General features: G+C 44.8%; 2 protein-coding genes across 4 annotated transcripts in view; one reads left to right on the forward strand and one right to left on the reverse strand.

Moving 5' to 3' along the window:
* LOC142101343 (uncharacterized) overlaps positions 1 to 17615 on the reverse strand; it is a 196831-nt gene extending 179216 nt beyond the window's left edge. For 2 of the 3 annotated variants that reach the window (XM_075185758.1, XM_075185757.1), the window contains exons 1-2: positions 17382 to 17615; positions 9782 to 9959 (exon numbers count right to left, since the gene is read on the reverse strand). The gene's annotated coding sequence lies outside the window, so the exon portion shown is untranslated. The remainder of the gene's footprint in view (positions 1 to 9781; positions 9960 to 17381) is intronic. The other variant, XM_075185761.1, reaches the window with a different exon arrangement.
* An 85-nt stretch (positions 17616 to 17700) lies between these two features.
* EHMT1 (euchromatic histone lysine methyltransferase 1) overlaps positions 17701 to 24444 on the forward strand; it is a 72814-nt gene continuing 66070 nt past the window's right edge. The window contains exon 1 of the mRNA XM_075185771.1: positions 17701 to 17772. Within this exon, the coding sequence (XP_075041872.1) occupies positions 17752 to 17772 (21 nt within the window). The 5' untranslated portion in view covers positions 17701 to 17751. The remainder of the gene's footprint in view (positions 17773 to 24444) is intronic.

Here is a 24444-nt window from a genome sequence, read left to right on the forward strand (position 1 = left end):
CGGCTGTGTACCAGCTACAGGTCAGGTGTAAGTGCTGATTACTAGTGGTGACGGCTGTGCACCAGCTACAGGTCAGGTGTAAGTGCTGATTACTAGTGGTGACGGCTGTGTATCAGCTACAGGTCAGGTGTAAGTGCTGATTACTAGTGGTGACGGCTGTGCACCAGCTACAGGTCAGGTGTAAGTGCTGATTACTAGTGGTGACGGCTGTGTACCAGCTACAGGTCAGGTGTAAGTGCTGATTACTAGTGGTGACGGCTGTGTACCAGCTACAGGTCAGGTGTAAGTGCTGATTACTAGTGGCGACGGCTGTGTACCAGCTACAGGTCAGGTGTAAGTGCTGATTACTAGTGGTGACGGCTGTGTACCAGCTACAGGTCGGGTGTAAGTGCTGATTACTAGTGATGACGGCTGTGTACCAGCTACAGGTCAGGTGTAAGTGCTGATTACTAGTGGTGACGGCTGTGTACCAGCTACAGGTCAGGTGTAAGTGCTGATTACTAGTGGTGACGGCTGTGTACCAGCTACAGGTCAGGTGTAAGTGCTGATTACTAGTGATGACGGCTGTGTACCAGCTACAGGTCAGGTGTAAGTGCTGATTACTAGTGATGACGGCTGTGCTCCAGCTACAGGTCAGGTGTAAGTGCTGATTACTAGTGGTGACGGCTGTGTACCAGCTACAGGTCAGGTGTAAGTGCTGATTACTAGTGGTGACGGCTGTGCACCAGCTACAGGTCAGGTGTAAGTGCTGATTACTAGTGGTGACGGCTGTGTACCAGCTACAGGTCAGGTGTAAGTGCTGATTACTAGTGATGACGGCTGTGTACCAGCTACAGGTCAGGTGTAAGTGCTGATTACTAGTGATGACGGCTGTGTACCAGCTACAGGTCAGGTGTAAGTGCTGATTACTAGTGATGACGGCTGTGCTTCAGCTACAGGTCAGGTGTAAGTGCTGATTACTAGTGGTGACGGCTGTGTACCAGCTACAGGTCAGGTGTAAGTGCTGATTACTAGTGGTGACGGCTGTGCACCAGCTACAGGTCAGGTGTAAGTGCTGATTACTAGTGGTGACGGCTGTGTACCAGCTACAGGTCAGGTGTAAGTGCTGATTACTAGTGATGACGGCTGTGTACCAGCTACAGGTCAGGTGTAAGTGCTGATTACTAGTGGTGACGGCTGTGTACCAGCTACAGGTCAGGTGTAAGTGCTGATTACTAGTGATGACGGCTGTGCTCCAGCTACAGGTCGGGTGTAAGTGCTGATTACTAGTGGTGACGGCTGTGTACCAGCTACAGGTCAGGTGTAAGTGCTGATTACTAGTGGTGACGGCTGTGTACCAGCTACAGGTCAGGTGTAAGTGCTGATTACTAGTGATGACGGCTGTGTACCAGCTACAGGTCAGGTGTAAGTGCTGATTACTAGTGATGACGGCTGTGTACCAGCTACAGGTCAGGTGTAAGTGCTGATTACTAGTGGTGACGGCTGTGTACCAGCTACAGGTCAGGTGTAAGTGCTGATTACTAGTGGTGACGGCTGTGTACCAGCTACAGGTCGGGTGTAAGTGCTGATTACTAGTGGTGACGGCTGTGTACCAGCTACAGGTCAGGTGTAAGTGCTGATTACTAGTGGTGACGGCTGTGTACCAGCTACAGGTCAGGTGTAAGTGCTGATTACTAGTGATGACGGCTGTGTACCAGCTACAGGTCAGGTGTAAGTGCTGATTACTAGTGATGACGGCTGTGTACCAGCTACAGGTCAGGTGTAAGTGCTGATTACTAGTGGTGACGGCTGTGCACCAGCTACAGGTCAGGTGTAAGTGCTGATTACTAGTGGTGACGGCTGTGCACCAGCTACAGGTCGGGTGTAAGTGCTGATTACTAGTGGTGACGGCTGTGTACCAGCTACAGGTCAGGTGTAAGTGCTGATTACTAGTGGTGACGGCTGTGTACCAGCTACAGGTCAGGTGTAAGTGCTGATTACTAGTGGTGACGGCTGTGTACCAGCTACAGGTCAGGTGTAAGTGCTGATTACTAGTGGTGACGGCTGTGCTCCAGCTACAGGTCAGGTGTAAGTGCTGATTACTAGTGGTGACGGCTGTGTACCAGCTACAGGTCAGGTGTAAGTGCTGATTACTAGTGATGACGGCTGTGCACCAGCTACAGGTCGGGTGTAAGTGCTGATTACTAGTGGTGACGGCTGTGTACCAGCTACAGGTCAGGTGTAAGTGCTGATTACTAGTGATGACGGCTGTGTACCAGCTACAGGTCAGGTGTAAGTGCTGATTACTAGTGATGACGGCTGTGTACCAGCTACAGGTCAGGTGTAAGTGCTGATTACTAGTGGTGACGGCTGTGTACCAGCTACAGGTCGGGTGTAAGTGCTGATTACTAGTGATGACGGCTGTGTACCAGCTACAGGTCAGGTGTAAGTGCTGATTACTAGTGGTGACGGCTGTGTACCAGCTACAGGTCAGGTGTAAGTGCTGATTACTAGTGGTGACGGCTGTGCACCAGCTACAGGTCAGGTGTAAGTGCTGATTACTAGTGGTGACGGCTGTGTACCAGCTACAGGTCAGGTGTAAGTGCTGATTACTAGTGATGACGGCTGTGCACCAGCTACAGGTCAGGTGTAAGTGCTGATTACTAGTGATGACGGCTGTGTACCAGCTACAGGTCAGGTGTAAGTGCTGATTACTAGTGATGACGGCTGTGTACCAGCTACAGGTCAGGTGTAAGTGCTGATTACTAGTGGTGACGGCTGTGTACCAGCTACAGGTCAGGTGTAAGTGCTGATTACTAGTGATGACGGCTGTTTACCAGCTACAGGTCAGGTGTAAGTGCTGATTACTAGTGGTGACGGCTGTGTACCAGCTACAGGTCAGGTGTAAGTGCTGATTACTAGTGATGACGGCTGTGTACCAGCTACAGGTCAGGTGTAAGTGCTGATTACTAGTGATGACGGCTGTGTACCAGCTACAGGTCAGGTGTAAGTGCTGATTACTAGTGATGACGGCTGTGTACCAGCTACAGGTCGGGTGTAAGTGCTGATTACTAGTGATGACGGCTGTGTACCAGCTACAGGTCAGGTGTAAGTGCTGATTACTAGTGATGACGGCTGTGTACCAGCTACAGGTCGGGTGTAAGTGCTGATTACTAGTGGTGACGGCTGTGCTCCAGCTACAGGTCGGGTGTAAGTGCTGATTACTAGATATGACGGCTGTGTACCAGCTACAGGTCAGGTGTAAGTGCTGATTACTAGTGATGACGGCTGTGTACCAGCTACAGGTCGGGTGTAAGTGCTGATTACTAGTGATGACGGCTGTGTACCAGCTACAGGTCAGGTGTAAGTGCTGATTACTAGTGATGACGGCTGTGTACCAGCTACAGGTCAGGTGTAAGTGCTGATTACTAGTGATGACGGCTGTGTACCAGCTACAGGTCGGGTGTAAGTGCTGATTACTAGTGATGACGGCTGTGTACCAGCTACAGGTCAGGTGTAAGTGCTGATTACTAGTGATGACGGCTGTGTACCAGCTACAGGTCGGGTGTAAGTGCTGATTACTAGTGATGACGGCTGTGTATACAGCTAGAACATGTGTTTGCAATTAGGAGCAACTGTAAAAGTGCATTTTATGTACATTAGACATTAATAGCATCCTAATAAATATATTTTAGGAGGGGGGAACAAATGCAAAAAAAACAAAAAACTGCCCGAATTACATGCATTTAAAATACATACGCAATTTACGTTTGTTTTGCATGCTTTAATGAATCAGGCACCTTGTACTTCAATTTTTGTCCCAAGTTTTTTTTAGACAAGGACAACTGACAATGTGTCAATGTAGGGACATTGGCAAGTACTTATCAATAGGCCCCGCCCTTCGGCGCTATGACTTATATTTTAGCAACGGCTATAAAACAAATATATATCGCTTATTGTTGCAATTTACCTAAAAAAACAACAACTGTCACTGGGATAGCTGAGTGACATTCTACTGCCGTCGGTGATACTAGCCTGGAGTGACAAGGGTTAACAATTAGCTTCACCAAGCCAGTCCATGCGCTTATGCATTAACACAAATATAAATATTTTAAAACCTTCACACGTACATATTAATCAGTGATAGTGATCCTGAGATGGTGAGAACAGAACAGGAATTGCGGTGGTACAAGTACTGTAGCCGTAATAGTACAATGAAGCCTTCACCAGCACTTTTGCCTGTATTTTCATCTACTGATAACTCAGCCCCAGAAGTCGTTTCAACTCAAACCTAAATGTCATGAACCACAACTGCCGTTAGTCCTCACTTTCTCTTCTTTCTGAACCACCTCTGCTTCCTGCTTGAGTTTCTTATCTACACCAAATCACGACTTACTAGCTGCAGAGTTTAAAGGCCCTCCCGGTTCCTCCTCATAAAACATTATTGAAATGATGACAGAATATTGCGTAGATTAAAAACACAAAAGGTTTTGAAAATGATACATCTCCATTCACAAAACTGCACTACGTCCGTGCCACAGAGACATAAGCCACAGCATTAGTGACATTTATATACACGGTGGTAATATGAATATGGGTCCCTCTGCTTCTAGCTGGCATCAAGGTCTCAGGCGGAAATATTGTATTAATATAAAATTGTAATTTATGTGAGTGGATTTGTTTTCCTGTGATTTATGAACAGTGCTGGGACTATCTCTGCTGATAAATAATTTAGTAACAATTTATCTGGCAGAAAATCCAACTACATTATTATCTCTAGAATGCTGAACTTCCTGTATCCTGTTTATCAGCTACAGAATATCACAGCAACTTCCTGTTTGTAGAAAGATTTTCATACTATTTTTACAACATATAAATGATCCAGAAAGCCATCAACAGGTACAAGAAAGTATTATATCAATAAAATACATTTAAACATTTAATACCAATTCTACATATCCTGTAGTTTTTCTCCTGTCTATCGGCGTCTATGTGCTGGGTTCATGTGCCAAATGTAGGTATATTAGAGCTTAATTAAAGGGGGACCATCTGGAGAGTTTATATGAAAAATTTTGTGCAGAAAATAGAATACTATGTTCAAACTGTAGAGATGCATTAAACCTGAGCTAGACCTTAGGGACAAGACCAGTCCTGCAATACCTGTAGGCAGTAGTAAACTGTGGTAAAATGATATGAATAATGAGAATCCAGGACCTTCCCATCACCTTCAAAAACAATTCCAGCCTTCCCCCATCTTTGCATTTCACTTACTTACAAACTAGGGGATTCATTCAGACTCCCTAGTCTGACATCACTCATGTATCATTCTATCCTGTCACCTGCCGACACACCCTTGGAGTCGTTTGAGGCCGTGTGGGAATCTGACGTTCCAAAAAATCTGGACAAGGAGGGTTGGTCATGGCTCAGGCTCAGAATCACCAAGGTATCCATTAATGCTTCCATCAAGGAAAATGCATACTTCCATACATGGTGGCAGCGTCCCCTCATTTCCACTCTCTGGCTCCAGGTGTCTAACCTCCGTACCCAGAATCTGGGCACGATGTGCCACCTGACCCGCTGGTCATGATACTTTGCTCCTCACTATACATGGTGACAAGCTGGTAAAACATGTCTGTTCTGCAGCTCGCCTACAGAGAAAGATTGGAAGTCCCCTCGCCCCGTGCCTCGAAGTAGTTGTCTCACGAGTCTGGTATATAGTGTCAAGGAAATATATCACAAGCCTATCACATCCAATTTCCATAAGGTATGGGACCCTCGGTACACCTTCCACCAATCCCCGCTGCCGGGCACCCAGTAAGTTAGTCCCATTGCTCGCTTTTCCACGCTTCCTCCTCCCCTGACCCGTGGCTACCGCTTGGTTCTACTTATCCTAGTCCCCACCCCAGGTACCCTTTCATATTTCCTCTCTCCCCTACTTAGCTGGGTGGGGTTTGGGCTGGCCAAGCCACCACCTGGCCAATCTATATTTTCTCTTTCCTGATCTATCTTTCTTTCTACAATTCTTCTTCCTGGATTCGGTCCTTTCCTTATCCTTCCTCTACACGCGACCCCCCCTGCCTTGCCTTCTCCCCTCTAACCTTGCTTTCTTTTCCCTACACACAAAGGAAAACCCGCAATAACAAGTCTTGCTCTAGTGATCCACGTAAAAGGCATCTGCTTCTGGTCCGTGTCCCTGCAGTACCAGGGTGAACACATGCACCAAATTCACACATAGGGTTTTGTTTATCAGGGCAACTACCATACTCCTCGGACTAAGCCACCCTGTGGCTGTTTAAGTTATTGCTATTGTTTTGTATTTCTTTGCATATATTTCCTTAAATATAATCCAGCATGAGATTAGGATACAGCTGGTGGGGCAATGTGGGACATTGGTAATTCAACTCCACGGTACGTATACTAATAGATCTCTTATGGATAGATTGAAAGGCTGCAGCTGTGTTTCGTGGGTGTCCAAGTCTTTCTACTAGGCGATGTCAGAGGTGTCCAAGTACAGTCCTCAAGGGCTACCAGCAGATCATGTTTTCAGGATTTCTGTCTGTAGAAACAGGTAGGATAATTACTAACCCAGCCAAATAGATTAACTCACTTGTGCATGATTAAAGAAATCCTGAAAACATGAACTGTTGGTAGCCCTTGAGGACTAAACTTGGACATCTCTGCCAATTGTCATCAACACACAAGTCTCTAGGACGGCCCTCACGATATCACTGTAGACATTGATAGACTAAATGTAACGTCTCACTTGTAAATATTTCCAGAAATCTCTGGCTGGAATGGAGTGTTCTCCTCCTAAAGAAGCAAATGAGTGTTCCTTGAGTGATGAGGTGAGTGATACACAACAGGCCATTCATTAGCAACAGATGTTATGGAGAAAGGAGTTAAGGGGGGACAAGTAATGGAGCATGCACACGTAGCCTGAATCTGAGTGTGAGGGAGTGATCTGTTTGGCAGGCACGCACCCAGGGGGAGTTTCCTGGTCTCTAGAAACCCCTCTCCTGCCTGGAGCACAGACCGGGGTACCGGGGAAATTCAACGGAGGGCCCCGCAACCTGGGAAGGCTGCATGACCACATTCTGTATTGGGCCAATCAGAGAGTGAGAAGCCAGAGCCTGTAGCCAATCAGCAGGCGAGCAGCGTAATGCTTACAACCAACTGACAAACCACATTTAAGACCAGTGTGGCTGTGCCTACTGCTCTCAAGACGGATTGTTAAAGTACCCTAGCGCAGAACGTAGCTGCAGAGTAGTTGTGGCTAACAGGGGGATGCTGTCGCTGGACACGTGTGGAGAATTACTATGTAATGTTCTGCGCTGGTGGTGAAGAGAACCGGAGGGGGTTTATGTACTTGATGGTATGTGGTTTATTACAAAAATAAATATATTTTGCAGATTTCTTCATTAATCTTTGGATTAGGTACGGGCAAACCAGCTTTCACATGTCTACTTGCATACTGTGCCTCATGATTTTTCATACAAACTGCCCGTCTCTTTTACATTTACTTGCCTCTTACATTTATTTTTACAGCCATGTTGTCGTGAGCAATGATTGTAATTTCGTACTCACTGTTGTGGAACGGTTGGAAGTTTATACACACTACACAGCGGAAACGAGATTGGAACGAAAATATTAAACGGTACGACCAACCAAATGAGGCAACAATCGTCCATTTGGGCAGAATTTCAACCATCGTGTCACTGCACACACTGCCCCGACTTTTGAACGAGAGGTCGTATGTCGGCTGATTTAGCCGATTACTGGACGAAAACCCTGTAGTGTGTACCCAGCTTTACACTAGCGCTTTACAAGGTTCAAGATCTGTGTGACGCAATTACAACAATTAATGACGTAAGACATACTACAAAGAACCAGTCAATTATGTATATATCTTTCTGGTGTACTGTGTGTCAGATTTTCAAACGTTAAATTTACACTGTTTTATAATGTTATGACTCTAAGGCGTATATTTACTAAACTGCGGGTTTGAAAAAGTGGAGATGTTGCCTATAGCAACCAATCAGATTCTAGTTATTTATTTAGCGCATTCTACAAAATGACAGCTAGAATCTGATTGGTTGCTATAGGCAACATCTCCACTTTTTCGCACTTATAAATATACCCCTAAATAAGTAAAAGCCATGTAATACATGTACGAAAATACCTTTTTTTAATGTTTAATAATTTGTGGTTATTTCTTGATTACAGCTTTAAGAAAATAAATTATTTCTAAAGTGTAAGTGTTAAAGTATTTCCCAAAGTTGCATTGTTAGTAGCAAAATGCGCCAATAGCAGTACCCCAAGAAGCACAATATTCTGTTTGTGAAAGCCAATATTTCTTTAGTATATCTATTGAAAAAAATATTTTTTCTTATAGTGTGTGATTGTAGTGTTAGGAGAGAAAATGTGCCAATTGCACTTAAGCAATTAAATAGTCATTACTTACAAACACCCCCACACCTGTTGCTTTATCATACATGAATGCAATGGGAATGACCTGCTTCACTGGCACAATGCTTGTAAAACTAAAGAGTCAGAAATGGGAACACAAAATTATTATAACAATGCAAACAAATTGAGCACAATATGCTGGAGAGGGAAACCCACTACCAGCCTATCAGAAGGAGTCTGTCTAATGCTGCTAATCATTGCCATAATCAGTGAATATTCTGCACCAGGGGTGAGCACCCACAAGAGATACGTAGAATATATAGTAGATATTTCTGACACATTTACTAGAACAGGCCCTTACTGTACTCATATGTTTGCACCCTCTCCCGGTCTGCTTCTCTAAGCAAAAGGAGCCGTAAGTGCCAGATAATTGCAAATCTGCATACAGACGTAAGTGTACGTATTTCTGTAGATTTAAATTAATGCTTTCTGCAAAAAATATATGCATACATCCAACGCTACATGAAACCCTGTGAGTTTATAATGAGCTGTGCACACACATTAGTAAGGTAATACCATTACAAAGGCTGGCTACACACTGATGCAAATATAGTGCAGATCACACCATTCACAACCGTTTGGTCAGATATTTGCAGGACTGTGTACGCTCCGACCATCATTTGTTATCGTACCAATGCACATCGAACCTGTTGATTTGGTTTCCTAAACGTCCTAAAAATCACGATCAGCGATGAAACGATGTCGGGCTCATGTGGAAGTGTGAACGCACTCACAACCATCTGTTCAATATTTCTGCCGATAGTTTCTCTGTATGAGGTTACACAGGATTCCAATACTCAATCTTTCACTCACTAGATTTGCTGAAACGCCCCCAAACAGTCTTCTCACACCCATACACAACAATGATCTGCCACCACCTACTGGATCACGGCAAAAGGACCCCAAGATACAAATGTAACAGCTGGCACACCTTTTGGCTCCTTGTTACACATATAATACTTTTTATAAACAGCTAATAGATTTATTATGTATCAAGGACAAAACATATTACACTTTAGGCAGCACGGTGGCTAAGTAGTTAGCACTTCTGCCTTACAGCACGGGGGTCATGAGTACAGAGTGTGTGCGTGTGTGTGTATTTAGACTGTAAGCCCAATGGGGCAGGGACTGATGTGAATGAGTTCTCTGTACAGCGCTGTGGAATTAGTGGTGCTATATAAATAAATGTTAAGAATACAAATAAAAATAAATTAATATACAAAGGTACAGGGCATTTGGAAATAATAAAAAACATATAAAGCAATTACATGCAAAAAAATTAATGCAATACAGTTGTAAAAGCAAATGGGATGAAATGACAAAGAATAAAACTTACGTATTATAGTCTGTATGCCTGGGACAGGGCAGAATTAAATGGACAGTCCTTTGATTAGTCCGGGTCCCAAGAGCCACAATCTTCTCAGCAGATGGTTATGAGAGATGAAGATCACAGATCTGAAGGTAAATCGTGTAGGTGTGTACATATGGATCGGCTGCTCATCGGGACTTTCAGTCTAAATTGTTACAGAAATTGCACCTGAAGTTAGATTATATAGGTGTGTACCCAGCTTTATAAATTCTCTCAGTATTACACTGGACAGGGAAAGGCAGTGAATACACTACGCAGGTCTCCAATACCCTAATACAGAGGTGTTCAAACCCAGTCTCAAGAGGTACCAACAAGTCATGTTTTCAGGATTTCTGTCTGCAGAAACAAGGATAATGAACACACCTGTGCAGTATATACGTAGGGCAGTGCGCAGGTTTGGTTTGGGAGAAATGTTTTGTTTATATGTTAACCTGATGTACCTTGACATAAGCTCAGTGTTGGTAAACGGCTGGTAGACTGACCCCTTTTCTGTCATGTCTGGGGTCAGACAAGGCTGCCCTCTTTCACCTCTCCTTTTTTATTTGTTGTATAGACGTCTTTGCGATGTGCAGACAGAATCCAGAGATAAGAGGCATTACTGCACCGAGACAGACAAGAGTCCAACTGCAACATTCCCCTTCACAATCAAGTCAGACTTCATTAAGATTCTTGGAGTTTGGTTTGGTGGAGAGGAGGAGGCCTTGAAGTGTTGGGAAGAGAGACTGACGACAGTCAGGCAGAAAATTGGTTTGTGGAGCCTCAGAGTCCGCAACATCGAAGGGAAAGCACTGGTGCTGCCCAACGAGATCCTTCCCGTTCTGCAGTACACGGCCCAAGTTTGGTCACCTCTTGCTGCTGTCTGCAAGACCATGACGAAGACAGTCTTCCACTTCATCTGGGGCACCAAAATGGACATAATGAAGCGGGCAGTTATGTACAAGGAGCCTTTCAAAGCTGGAAAATGGATACCGGATATCCCCACCATGCTGCGAGCCTTCTGTTTCTAACTATATCGGCAAGTCTTTGAAAAGAACACGTGTTTGCTGGGAAGTCCATGTCTCACTTCTTCCTGCTGCCTCTTTGGAGGATCCTTGGTTGGGACAAGTGGGACAGCTCCTTCCCTTACAACTGGACTACACCTTGGTTTTACCTGGATGTTGGACAATTTATGAGGCAACACCATCTTGAGAGACTTAAACCAGATTTTAGGAAGCCAAAAACTATCCACAAGCTCATCAGAGCTTAGCTATCTGTGGGCAGCACGGTGGCTCAGTGGTTAGCACTTCTGCCTCACAGCACTGGGGTCATGAGTTTGATACCAGGAACATGGCCTTATCTGTGTGGAGTTTGTATGTTCTCCCCGTGTTTGCGTGGGTTTCCTCCAGGTGCTCCGGTTTCCTCCCACACTCCAAAAACTTACTGGTAGGTTAATTGACTGCTAATAAATTGCCTTTAGTCTCTCTCGGTCTGTGTGTGTAAATTAGAGGATTTAGATTGTAAGCCCCAATGGTGCAGGGACTGATGTGAATGAGTTCACTGTACAGCGCTGCGGAATTAGTGGCGCTATATAAATAAATGATAAGAGGATTTTTGTACTTACGTTAAATCTCTTTCTCCGAGTCCATCTGGGGGACACTGCTACCTTGGGGTTGTCTGAGGGCGTTGGAGTTTGCACTTAAGCAGTTAAGAACTAAACTTGCTGCTGACACCTCCCCTCTGCAATCCCATCCACCTCAGTTAATACTAAAGTCCCAAGAAAAAATTGGGCAAGTCTAACTAACTAAAATAACAGCAAAAGGGAGGGAACGCAGTGTTACATTAAATGTCAGATTAGGTGATTTCTGCGCAACCCCTCTTTTGTTATCGTAATTCCAGAATGTTGATTGGAAGAAGAGCCTCCCTGCTGGACCAAAGTCCTTGTAGTCGGAGATGGAGAACCACTGCTCCCCATCCTTGCAGACTTGCATCTGTAGTCACTATGACCCAGTTTAATAGAACAAAGGATCTGCCTATCCTTAGATGATCCCGAACAAGCCACCAACCCAGAGAATCGCAAATCTTTTTGGAAAGATGAATTCTCTGAGATTCCAGATGTAGGTGTGATCCTGACCACTGACCCAAAAGATTCCACTGGAAGGCCCGAGAGTGGAATCGACCGTAGAGAAGAGTTTCGAATGCTGACACCATCAATCCTAGAATCCGCATGCCCAATTTTATTGAAGGTTGAGGATGGTTCAGGAGTAGCTGAACAGAGTTCTGAATTAAGCAAATCTTTTGCTCTGGAAGAAAAATCTTTTGAAGAGACGTGTCCATCAAATGTCCCAGGAAGACAATTCTCTGAGAGGCCTGTAGATGAGACTTTTGATAATTGATTATCCATCCGTGTTCGTTGCAGAAAAGTCAGGGACAAGGTAAGATGTTGAGACAGGAGCTGATACGATGGAGCCTTTATTAGTAAATCATCCAGATATAGGATTACGTTTATTCCTTGAGCACGTAACCGAAGGTAAGAGCCCGAAATTGAAAATGAGAGCTCACTATCGAAAAATTAAGAAGAGACTGATGTCCCTCCCAAATAGGGACATGTAGGTATGCGTCTTGAATGTCTATCGATGCAAGAAACTCCAGAGGTTCCAAACCGTTTATCACTGAGCGGATTGATTCCATACGGAATTTGGTTACCCGAAGGTGAAGATTTAGATTTTTGAGGTTCAGAGTTGGCTGAAACGAACTGTCTTGTTTGGGAGCCAAGAATAGGTTTGAGTAAAACCCCTTGCCTCTTTGACTTTCCGGAACCTTGCAAATAACGCCGGCGGAAAGAAGAGAAGCGATCGATTGTAACATCGCATTTCTCTTGATGCAATCTTGAGGCAACTGAGTCTGGAAAAAACGTTGGGGGGTAGGGCCAATAATGTCTAGGAAATAACCTCTGGAAATTATTCCCAATATCCAAACATCCTTGGTGGAAGCTGTCCACTGATCTTTGAATAGTTGAAGTCGAACCCCCCACCCCCGCAGCCGCTAGGAGAGGAGGAATCACTTCATGCGGAAGGTTTATCTGATGTCTTGGACGATGGACGCCTCTTAGAGTAAAAACCCCTTCCTTTCTGAGATTGACCTCTAAGAGCGATTGGCTTACCCCTAATGGAGGACTGTCCTCTTGAAATTGAGCTACCACGAAAGGGCTGTCGAAAGGAATTGAAGCGTGGAATTCTGGGTTTAGAAGAATTAGCTGTTAGGAAAGTAGTTTTACCTCCAGTAGTCTGACTGATCATATCATCTAATTCAGAACCGAATAGGATGGACCCTGAAAAAGGTAACGCCTCCAAAGATCTTTTAGATTACAAGTCCGCATTCCATGAATGAAGCCAAAGCGTTCTTCTAGCTGCCACTGCTGAAGCAGAGACTGCATTCTGGGCTGCCTCATAGAGATAACCAGAAGCCTCTTTAAATGAAGGGCTAAAGGAAGGAATTCCGTATCCTGTAAACCTGCTACTAATTGGTCAGCCCAGGACTCCATAGCTCTAGCCACCCACGCGGATGCAAACAAGGGTCTAAAAGAAGAGCCTGCTCAAAGAAAAATATTTTTTAGGAACCCTTCCAATCTACGATCAGTAGAATAGTGGAGAACCGCTGCGCCTGGAACTTGCAAGGTGGTATGATGTGCCAGCCTAGCCACCGGAGTATCTACATTGGGTAGCTGTTCCCAGCGAGATACATCCTGTTCCTATAGAGGATAAAGCATAGCATATCTACGAGGGACTGAAAACTTCTTATCTGGATGTTTCCAGGCAGATTCAGCAATTTCCGTAAGTTCAGGGGAGGTAGGAAAGCAAATAGTTTTAGGTCTACTGCGCTTAAATAAACCCTGGACGAGAAGAACTAAATCCTCTTCCATGGGATCAAGGGTCTGACGCACCGCTAACACCAAATCCTGAATCCCTTGGTTTCTGGAATTATTATCCCAGTTACCTAATTGTACAGAATCTGAATCCTCTCCTACCTCGCCCCCCCTCTCCAGATGAACCGTCAGAATCAGAAAGTAACAAAGGATGAGAATGGCGAGGGCGCTTTGCTCTGGGAGCTAAACGTGTAGAAGAATCTAAGAAACTATTCAATATGTCCAAACGCTTCCCCAAGGCGGATGACCATGCGGGTCCAGATTGAGATGTAGAAGGCTGGACCTGAGACAAGTCATGCACCAAACCGCCTGAGGTCCCAGTCTTAATTATTTCGCTGAAATTTGCAGAAGCAGAGCCAGAATCCACTCCAATTACAGTGAAATTTGTCTCTGTCTGTCTATTGATAAGCTGGGGGAGCATAGAAACAGACTGTGCCAAAGAGGAAACCCATACCGGTTCCTCCACCACGGCGGAAGGGCCACCCTGGGTCTGCTCGCCCTGGGCTCCCGAATCACACTCTGCACACAGCCCCTTAGTCCACTTGTCCTACTGCTAGTTTAGCAGAACATTTAGGGGGGTATTCAATTGTTAGCGAGACGGGTGAAAATCCCGCGCTCGAAAAACATTACCGTTAATACGGTAATTACTCGCTGAATTTCAGCTCGTGAAATCCAGCGAGTAAATTACCGTAGTAACGGTATTTACGCGCAAATTACCGTATTAACGGTAATATTTTTTCGAGCGCTGGATTTTCACCCGTCTCGCTAACAATTGAATACCCCCCTAAGAACAAGAAAAATATTTAACGCTGACACTCTTTCCTTTGTCAGACATTTTATATATATAATTCCTCTCACAGATTAAATATAAATTTCCTGTGCTCTCTTTTTTTTTTTTTTTTAGAAAAAAAATAGCTTTTAGCAAATATATTTAACTTGTGCACGCTAAACAAAATGTTACCAGCCCTTATTTCAATAGGGTAAGGGTGGGAATAGGGGAACAGGTTGTGAACTCAGAAAATATACATATACATATATATATATATATACACATACACTATACCTACATATATATATAAAAATATGTATAAATATATATATATCCCCTATGGGGGTACTTAGCGTTTTTAACAACAGAGGAATCTGAAGAGGATCCTGAGGGGAGAGGTCAGCGGGGCCCTGTCAGTCTATGTCTGATCCATATGTGATCCGTGTGTGATCCGTGTCTGATCCGTGTGTGATCCGTGTGTGATCCGTGTCTGATGGAGCCGCTGCCCGGTTCTGTCAGGTAGAAAAAGGCGGGAAAATCCCCCTCCTCGGGACCTACCACTGAGCAGCCGGGGGTCTTACACTACCTCCGGCTGTCGTCTTTGTCATAAATAAAACCTGGGACAGTTCAGTCCTGTGAGCACATATTGTGCCTCTCCTATCACTCACTCGGGACTCCTTCCGCATCCACATCACCTCCTGCGGCTATAGAGATCCAAGCCCCCCCCCCCCCCCCCCCCTCAGCGGGGGACTTGGTATCTCCTCAGACGGAGTGCGGCGCTCTCTGCCTTATGGCAGTGTCGGACCCGCCGGGACAGAGTAATGTCAGGCGCTCAGCGCTGTCACCGTCACTAAATACCACACAGATCGTGTAGTTTCTTTTCTTTCTTTTTTTAAAAAACAACCTTCTTTCTTGTTAAAGGAACGGAACTTTGTTACATTATAAATATCTATGAGGAAAAAAAATGTTAACATTAAAACCTCCCCTACACTCATTTGAAAACTAATAAAAAACTAATAAAATCTAACACTAAACATCAGGTACTGCTAAGCGGTACCAAACGCAGCCCAACTCCTGGGGCACTTAGACATAACTGAGGTCTGTGGGGCCGCAGAGGGGAGGAGTCAGCAGCAAGTTTAGTTCTTAACTGTTTAAGTGGTAGCAGTGTCCCCCAGAATGGATGATGGAGAAAAGAACATTATGGAGTCTGTTCCAGGGCTCCCTGCTGCTACATCTAAATATGTTTGAGAGAATGTGGCCTCTAAGAGACTGACAAACAGACATTGCATGGATGGATATCCAGGGGGGGGTCTGCCTATCAGGACATTCATGCACTCCCAGGACCTGTATGCTCACTGTCCCTTCTGTATCACCAGAAGGGAAACATCTCAGCATATCTTTTGGGACTGCCCCACTGCACAGGCACTGCTGGATGCCTTAGGACAGGAACTTAAGGACAGTGTGTCCAGGACTTGCCTTTCATATCATTCGGTATTTTATGGATTATTTCCTGGGACACACACTATTGAGGCAATCCTGGCACCTTATGGACTGTTTTTAGGACGCTATATGGCTGCCAGGAACCTCCTACTTTTAAAAAGGGAGACGATGACCATCCAGGACTGTCGCAGACTGATCCACACCCTGCTAAGGGACTATAACACCATGGACAGTCCAGAGGAAGATGAATGATTCCGTCTCCCTCTTCCCCTTCTCCCCCATGTGTCTGTTTTTCAATAAACCTTTGGGCCGGTGTCTCCCCCTCCCTTACCCCCTCCATCCCGTTCCATCACAGTGTGAAGTTTTGTGGACTGTTTTGTCTTTAATTTATACACCCTTCCCTATATTTGTGGGCAGCACGGTGGCTCAGTGGTTAGCACTTCTGCCTCACAGCACTAGGTCATGAGCTCAATTCCCGATCATGGCCTTATCTGTGTGGAGTTTGTATGTTCTCCCTGTGTTTGCGTGGGTTTCCTCCAGGTGCTCTGGTTTCCTCCCACACTCCAAAAACATACTGGTAGGTTAATTGGCTGCTAACAAATAGACCCTAGTCTGTCTATGTGTGTATGTTAGTTAATTTAGACTGTAAGCTCCAATGGGGAAGGGACTGATGTGTGAGTTCTCTGTACAGCGCTGCGGAATTGGTGGCGCTATATAAATAGATGATGATGATGATGATTTGTGTCTGTCTCTCTACAAAGCTTCAGGCCTGTGCCCCCCCCCCCCCCCCCGTCACCTACCTCCCCCCACAACCATTACTGTTGTGTTGTGACGCATGGTTAGTGCAGCACCTGATGTATAGTGTATGATGTCACATCTTGTACCTTATGTCTTATAATGTACTAAAGTCTGATTATGTTCCAGGTGTATTGTGCTTACACTTCAGTGTAATGTATTGTATGTTTTTCGTACCTTTATACAATAAATAACTTTTTTAATCAAAATGAACTCACCTCTGCATGAATACAGAAATCCTGAAACCATGAACTGCTGGGAGCCCTTGAGAACTGGGTTTGAGCCCCTCTGCCCTAATCACACAACTACATCCAACAGAATAGCTGGTTACCAGTTACTATTATGTGGGCGATAGGGGAGACCTACTAGAGACTGTTGTGACTCCAAAATGTCTCGCTGACTAAATAATAAAAATATTAAAAAATTTAAGATCTAATATCCTACCCACTTTCACAACTATATAACATATTTTTTTTATTTTTAGAAAAACACAGATTTTGTTATTAGATGCAGTTTGGGGTAGATCAATAGTCCTTATGAAAGTGGTCTTAACAGAAAGAATCCCCCACCCACTCTGAAAACTACAATTGAATTAAATATATATATTTATACTAATCTTCTAACCACCATGTATCAGGTCCAGAGATGAACCTGTGTATTACCTCCTTGTGTGGTACTACAACTCCCAGCACAACTGGAGGGATACAGGTTGCTTCTCTCTGAGGTAGCCATTCCTCACATACAGCCTGGAACCAGTCCAGACCTGAGGTAACCACCCACTTATTGGCTCCAGACAAAAAGAAACTACAGCTACCAGTTGTGTACGGACGATGAGGTAGAGAGCGCCGCCATGAATCGTCATGCAAAGGGAGGCGCCATACTGCTGTACGGAGAGCTGCCGTGTCCTGCGCATGCGCCAGATCCTCATATCCCCCTCAATCCACAGGAGACTGAGAATAGGTTTGTAAAAGAGAGTGGGCGGGGCCGTGTCGTCACAGGCGGCAGGGCGGGGCTACGCTCGGGGTCGGAGCCATGGCCACACTGGATGCTGAGGTAAGAAGGATGGCGGGGGACGCGGGAGAGCTCCCGGGCTCCGCAGGATGGGCCCTGGGACCCCGTAGGGTGCACGTAGGGGCCGCCCCGGGCCCTGGATGGGATATAAGGCGCCGGGTGATTGGTCCGTGTGGAGGGCAGGGAGGAGGGGACTGGGAAACAATCACACGGCGGCTGTTGTTCCATGTGTGACCTGCCCCCTCTAATACCCCTGTGTGACCTGCCCCCTCTAATACCCCATGTGTGATCAGCTTCCTGTATTACCCCCTCTAATACCCCCTCTAATACCCCTGTGTGACCTGCCCCCCCATCCGTGTGACCTGCCCCCTCTAATACCCCATGTGTGAGCAGCCTCCTGTAATACCCCCCTAATACACCTGTGTGACCTGCCCCCTCTAACACCCCCCTAATACCCCTGTGTGACCTGCCCCCATCCGTGTGACCTGCTCCCTCTAATGCCCCATGTGTGAGCAGCCTCCTGTATTACCCCCTCTAATACCCCCTGTGTGAGCAGCCTCCTATAATACCGTGACCTGCCCCCTTATTCCCCTGTGTGACCTGCCCCCTTATTATACCCCTGTGTGACCTGCCCCCTTATTATACCCCTGTGTGACCTGCCCCCTTATTATACCCCTGTGTGACCTGCCCCTTGTCCACCCCACCCGTGTAACCTGCCTCCCATCCGTGTGACCTGCACCCCTCCCCCACTCCACCCGTACAACCTGACGCCCCTCTGCCCTGTACCATTCCCCCATCCTTACCCCCTCTGCCATGTACCCTTACCTCAATCCTTACCCCATCTGCCCTGTACCATTCCCCCCATCCTTACCCCCCCCTGCCCTGTACCATTCCCCCCATCCTTACCCCCCCTGCCCTGTACCATTCCCTTCATCCTTATCCCCTCTGCCCTGTACCATTCCCTTCATCCTTATCCCCTCTGCCCTGTACCATTCCCCTCATCCTTATCCCCTCTGCCTTGTAACAGTCCACCCCAATCCTTACCCCCTCTGCACCCCTTTACCCCCCCTACTGTCTGAGCTGCAATCCCACCCTCACTTGCTTTCTTTGTAACCTGCTCCCCACCCTCATCCCAGTCCCCTTCTGTTTAGCATGAACCCCCCCCCCTTCCTGCACCCCACCCTCATGCAACTCCTGTGTAACCTACATCCTCTTTTGTGTAAAGTGAGTCCTCTACCTCCACCCTTGCACCCCTCCTATGTAACCTGCATCCCCTCAACTGTCACCTTCCAGTCTCCTGTCCTTCCTGTATAACCTTCATCCCTCTCAATCTCCACTGCCCTTCCTCATTGTCCCTCCATGGTGATCGTAAAGTGTAGAGCCAGCAAATATTCCAACAGCATGGACACGGATTGTAATATGAATCAGTCTTCCATACAGTTTATTATTTATTACCTTGGGTTAATACTGAAGTTTAATCTGTTTATCCTTCCTTCTTAACCTCATTCCTGACCCCCTCTGCCCCTGTGATACTGCACCCTTCCTCATCCCCTACCTCCTTGGTTTCCAACATTTTTGTTCCAGCTGATACAGACGTCATGACACACCAATGTTAAAATAGTATGGTTAATAATATAAGAATCATAATTAAATTATCGGCAAATTTGAAAACCAAAGATAATTACATCAGATTTGTTTAGTTTACAATAGCACTTTAGTACACAATACCAGTTGCATATTGTTACCTTTTTTTTAAAGGTGCATGTACACTATGCAATTTCAGTGGTCATTGAGGTCGTTTTAGGCAGGGTACACACTGAAGAATTTTCAGACTGACGTGTTATCTCAAACAATTGTACCTACGACTGAAGTTCCGATCAGTCTGGCGATTCATCCATGTACACTGACACGATTTACCTTCAGATCTGTGCTCTTCATCTGGTCCTTCATCTGGTCTTCTAGTCTTCAGAGAATGACAGCACAATATTCATTCATTCATTATTGTCACAGTGTCACACTGATTAAAACCTCTTGTTCTTGCTATCCACATGCCCTAACAAATTTTGTTAGCTTCTGTGACTCTGAAACGAAACATTCTGTCTCAGAACGAACAAATAAATTATTCCTTCTACAACACTTTACATTTATTCACTGGGACATTCATTGCTAACATCGGCTGAAAAGAACACGACTCTGTAAACTCTATGGAGATCATGAGTATGAGTGCACACACCCTACGTGATCGGTCGGAAAATATTAAAAACTACGACCAAACAAATGAGCTGACAATCGACCCTTTGAAGCGACTATCGACAATCGTGTCACTAGACACCCTAACATGACTTCCGACCGAACGGTCATATGTCGGCTGACTTGCCCGATTATTGGATGAAAACCCTCCAGTGTGTACCCAGCCTTAGACTTTGCTGTACATTGTGTATAAGATCACTGATCCCAATTTACATGTGACTGAGACATGTAGGTCTAGAAGATGGATGGTAAATTCAGTTGGATGATGACTACTGACCATGTATGTGGTCGTCATCCGACTGAACCAGTGGGGATCACTTGGATCCAGAATGGCCGAGTCTTTCAGGATTGGTTGGCTAAATAGGTCTGCTTATGTCCAGCTTAAGAGCTCTCACAAAATCCAATAAAGTATGACACATGCAGGTCCTTTTTATGAGTTGAGGAAGCCCTAGTTATGATTAGTAAGTGCCCTTCACCAGACAATAAAGGTGTGCACATGCTTACAAGGATTCATATAATACAAAAGGAGACTGCACGTTGTGGCACCACCAGTTGCATTATAAATAAAAATGACTTTTATTGCAAACATAATATTATTGTTGGGATTTGTAAGGCGCCACGGTGGTTCCCAGCGCCTGACAGTGGGAAAAGCAGAATATGCAAGAGTTTGGCTCAGAGTATGGTTGGGACAGAATCGGGGGTGTACCAGTGGGTGTAGGATAGGCTGTAATACAGTGGTGGGTTTTTAGAGAGAATTTTTGAAGACTTGTGGAGAGTGATCAGCCACGGTAGTGTAGCACATATGTGGTAGCAATTGGAGGTGTCTTGTATTCAGGAATGAGATGTGTGGGATCTAAGTCGACCTGAGACAGAGTATTTCAAGATGAGGTTTGAGGTGTATGAAGAGGCTGTGATGTTGAGGTCTTTGTAGATGAGGTTGAGTAATTTAAAGTGGACTTTTGAGGGTATGGGAGTGATGTGGTCAATTTGGAGCAGTCAGAGAAGACTATAAGTCTTGGCGTGCCATTAGGATGCATTGAATTGGGGACAGACAGGTGAAGCGAATGCCAGATAAAGGGTTGATGATGAAAGAATGGATACGTTTTGGTTGTGCTTGGGGAGGAAAGGGCATATTCTAACAATGTTTGGAAGGTGACAGGGACTGAGAGATTGAATGTAAGGGGTGAGGTTAGGAGTGACGTCCTAATGCTCAGGCTTGGGATTATGTAGTGATGGGGAGGGAGATTTGAAGGGACATTTATGTGGAAATACCAGAGTTGTTCACAAAAGGTAGTAGAGCAATGGATAAGTCAGGGGTGGAGAGGTAGTACTGATGCCGAAGGTGCAAATTAGTTAATCAAGCGAAGGTGTACAGTGATTAAAGCAGAGGGACCAGACCAGAGCCTTGTGACACCGGAATATATAGTGAGAGGATGGGTTAGAATGAGACGTTGGCTATGTAGGAGGTGAAGGTCATGAAGGGTGTGGAGAACTGACCCTTAGACTTAGTGCCAACTCTCCATTTGTTTATAACAAAACAATTTGGCCCCCTGAAAGATAAGATTTCTGTGCCCTGTTGCATGGGTATATTGATCCTGCCTGTTCGCGACTCTGTTATATAAAGATGTTTTGTCCTCTTTATACTCCTAAGTGGTGGTGCTCCCAAGCGCTTTTCTCTTTTCCAACGTAGACTTTTCACTTTTTCGTGATAACTTTTGACCCATCCAGCCTTAATCATGAGGGATTTGGGCAGAACGAGGGCGTTCCTAGAAAAGTTTGCAGTAGGCGCCAAGAACACCCTGTAGTTTTTGGAACAGTACAGAAATTAGGTTTCCATTTGCGTTGAGAGATTCCTGATCTAGGAGTGGATCAGAAACGTGTGTAGGGTTCCTTGCTGTGTGGAGGGCGCATGTCTAATCTGCCAACCGTGCCCATGTGTAACCTACTCCTCTGCCACTCAGCACTATTCACCTTACTTTATCTCTTTAACTATTTAATTTACTGCTGCAGATTATGTGAGTTCTTATAGCTATTATTCAACAACTGTTATTGTCGCCATTCATGATGTACCCTATATATAGTATATATGATTTTATTTCAGAGAACTTCTGCAGAAGGACAGTCTGTTTGTTTTCTAAAGCTCTGGACCTAATCTTAAATCTTAGTTAACTACATTATTGTGGCTGGAAAATGCTTCAACAGAGTGATTAAAAGTGACATGTGGCAGCTACAGAAGGGTTCACATTCTTTATAATGTAATCATTTCTATAGTTTTGTGTGTTACCTCCGAATGATTATGTCTACGAAAAATATTGTCTTCATACCCCCTTGCATTGCATCATCCTAACTCAAAACGTTTAATTGTAAGTGACCATGTAACTAAATAACCCTGTCTGACAGATCAGACCCTCAAAAGGGGTCATCACCATCATCCCCATTTATTTATATAGCGCCACTAATTCCGCAGCGTTGTACAGAGAACTCCGTCCCTGCTCCATTGGAGCTTACAGTCTAACACACACACAGACTAGGATCAATTTAGAGAGCAGCCAGTTAACCTACCAGTATGTTTTTGGAGTGTGGGAGGAAACCGGAGCACCCAGAGGAAACCCACGCAAACGTGGGGAGAACATACAAACTCCACACAGATAAGGCCATGGTCGGGAATTGAACTCATGACCCCAGTGCTATAAGGCAGAAGTGCTAACCACTAAGCCACCGTGCTGCCATTAGCCTTCATGATGGGGAGAACCCCACTTTTTCAGATATTAAATGTGTAATATTTTGTATTTACATATCGTATAAAGCTGTTTATTCTATGATTGGATAAGGATGACTCTTCTCACAGGGTATAACGCTGAAAGCAAGTTATGAATTACATTTCCACTTAATCTAAGTATAAAAAGGCTTCCTTAAACATTCAAATATATGCAAATATTTTGGCACAGCATGTGAGGTAGTTTTATACCTGACTGCAAGCTACTATCGGGATATTGACATCCTAAAATCCACACAGCTGCGGGGGTGTCCTCTACGGATCCCTTGTGTCCCTGCAGACTGCACAGGGCCACAGCTCCAGGTGTCCCGACCTGTGCAGATATCTGCAGACAACTTCATATACATTTACTGACGTGCAGTGGCTTTTACTGAAACATTGTTTAAGGTAAAGTGTATTTACAAAAACAGATTGGTAGAGGAGATGGGATCAGGTAGGGATATACAATCTTACTGTATCAAAACTGTTGGCTTGTTATTTCTTATATATATATATATATATATATATATATATATATATATATATATATATATATATATATATATATATATATATGTAGTTTAGTATTGTTAAGAAAATGGCAGATTGTTACTTTACTATTTTCTTACTGACAGACTGTTACATCATTCTTACTGACTGTCAGAAAGTTACAATAGTTGTTGATAGGAGATCAGTCTCCAATGATTAAACCTTTTATTTTGAACACATTCCGTTCTTGAATCGTTATTAAGCGATTCCTTGTCAGTGTTCTCCCCAGAAGATGTTGCCAGCTGGGTGGCATTAAGAAGTAGCCGGGCGGGGGCAGTTATAATATTGAAAAATGTTGGAGGTTAGTGCTCACACCTGCCAGGACTGGTCGGGTAATAGGTGCTGGGGAGAACACTGCCCATTGTATTCAGTTACTATAAAGCAGCGTTAACAACATCTGAAAGCTTATTTATTAACAGTATAATTTTAAAAATAAATACATTGATATAAAATGTAACTAAAAATGTATGTACTTACAGCTGTTTATAAGAGGATCAGGGGTTAGATGTTCACAATATCAACACCATATATATACTGCTGTACCTGGCCTTTATTCATGCCATCATTTTCACTGGCTGTCAATAAATTAACTGACAGTTGCCAATCATGCTAACATGTAGGGTCATATTACCATATGTAGAGCTTTCAATATTTGTATTTTTTAGGTCATTGAAACCTTGAAGTTTTTAAGGTGAGGGCACTTTTTCATTATTCTTCATTTCGACTGTGTTTAAAATGGTTAGGTTAACCTGCAGCCAATCAAATCATGGGAATGCTCACAGCAACACAGAGGATTACAGAAGATGGGGAACTAGTTGTGTGGGAGGCAGTGACCTGTCCACTCCTGTGATGAGGGATGTGTTAGTGAGGACAGGGCTGCATGATGTGAGGAGGGGAATGGAGGCAGCAGGAAGCCACAGACTGAGAGTTATATAGTGGAAGGAGCAGGGTCCCCCAGCAGCACAGAGTATATCAGGAGATGAGTGATGTGTTAGTGAGGACAGGGCTGCATGTGATAGGGGCAGTGACATGATGTGAGGAGGGGAATGGAGGCAGCAGGAAGCCACAGACTGAGAGTTATATAGTGGAAGGAGCAGGATCCCCAGCGGCACAGAGTATATCAGGAGATGAGTGATGTGATAGGGACAGTGATATGATGT

Source organism: Mixophyes fleayi, chromosome 9 (assembly GCF_038048845.1).
Source record: "Mixophyes fleayi isolate aMixFle1 chromosome 9, aMixFle1.hap1, whole genome shotgun sequence".
NCBI lineage: Eukaryota > Metazoa > Chordata > Amphibia > Anura > Limnodynastidae > Mixophyes > Mixophyes fleayi.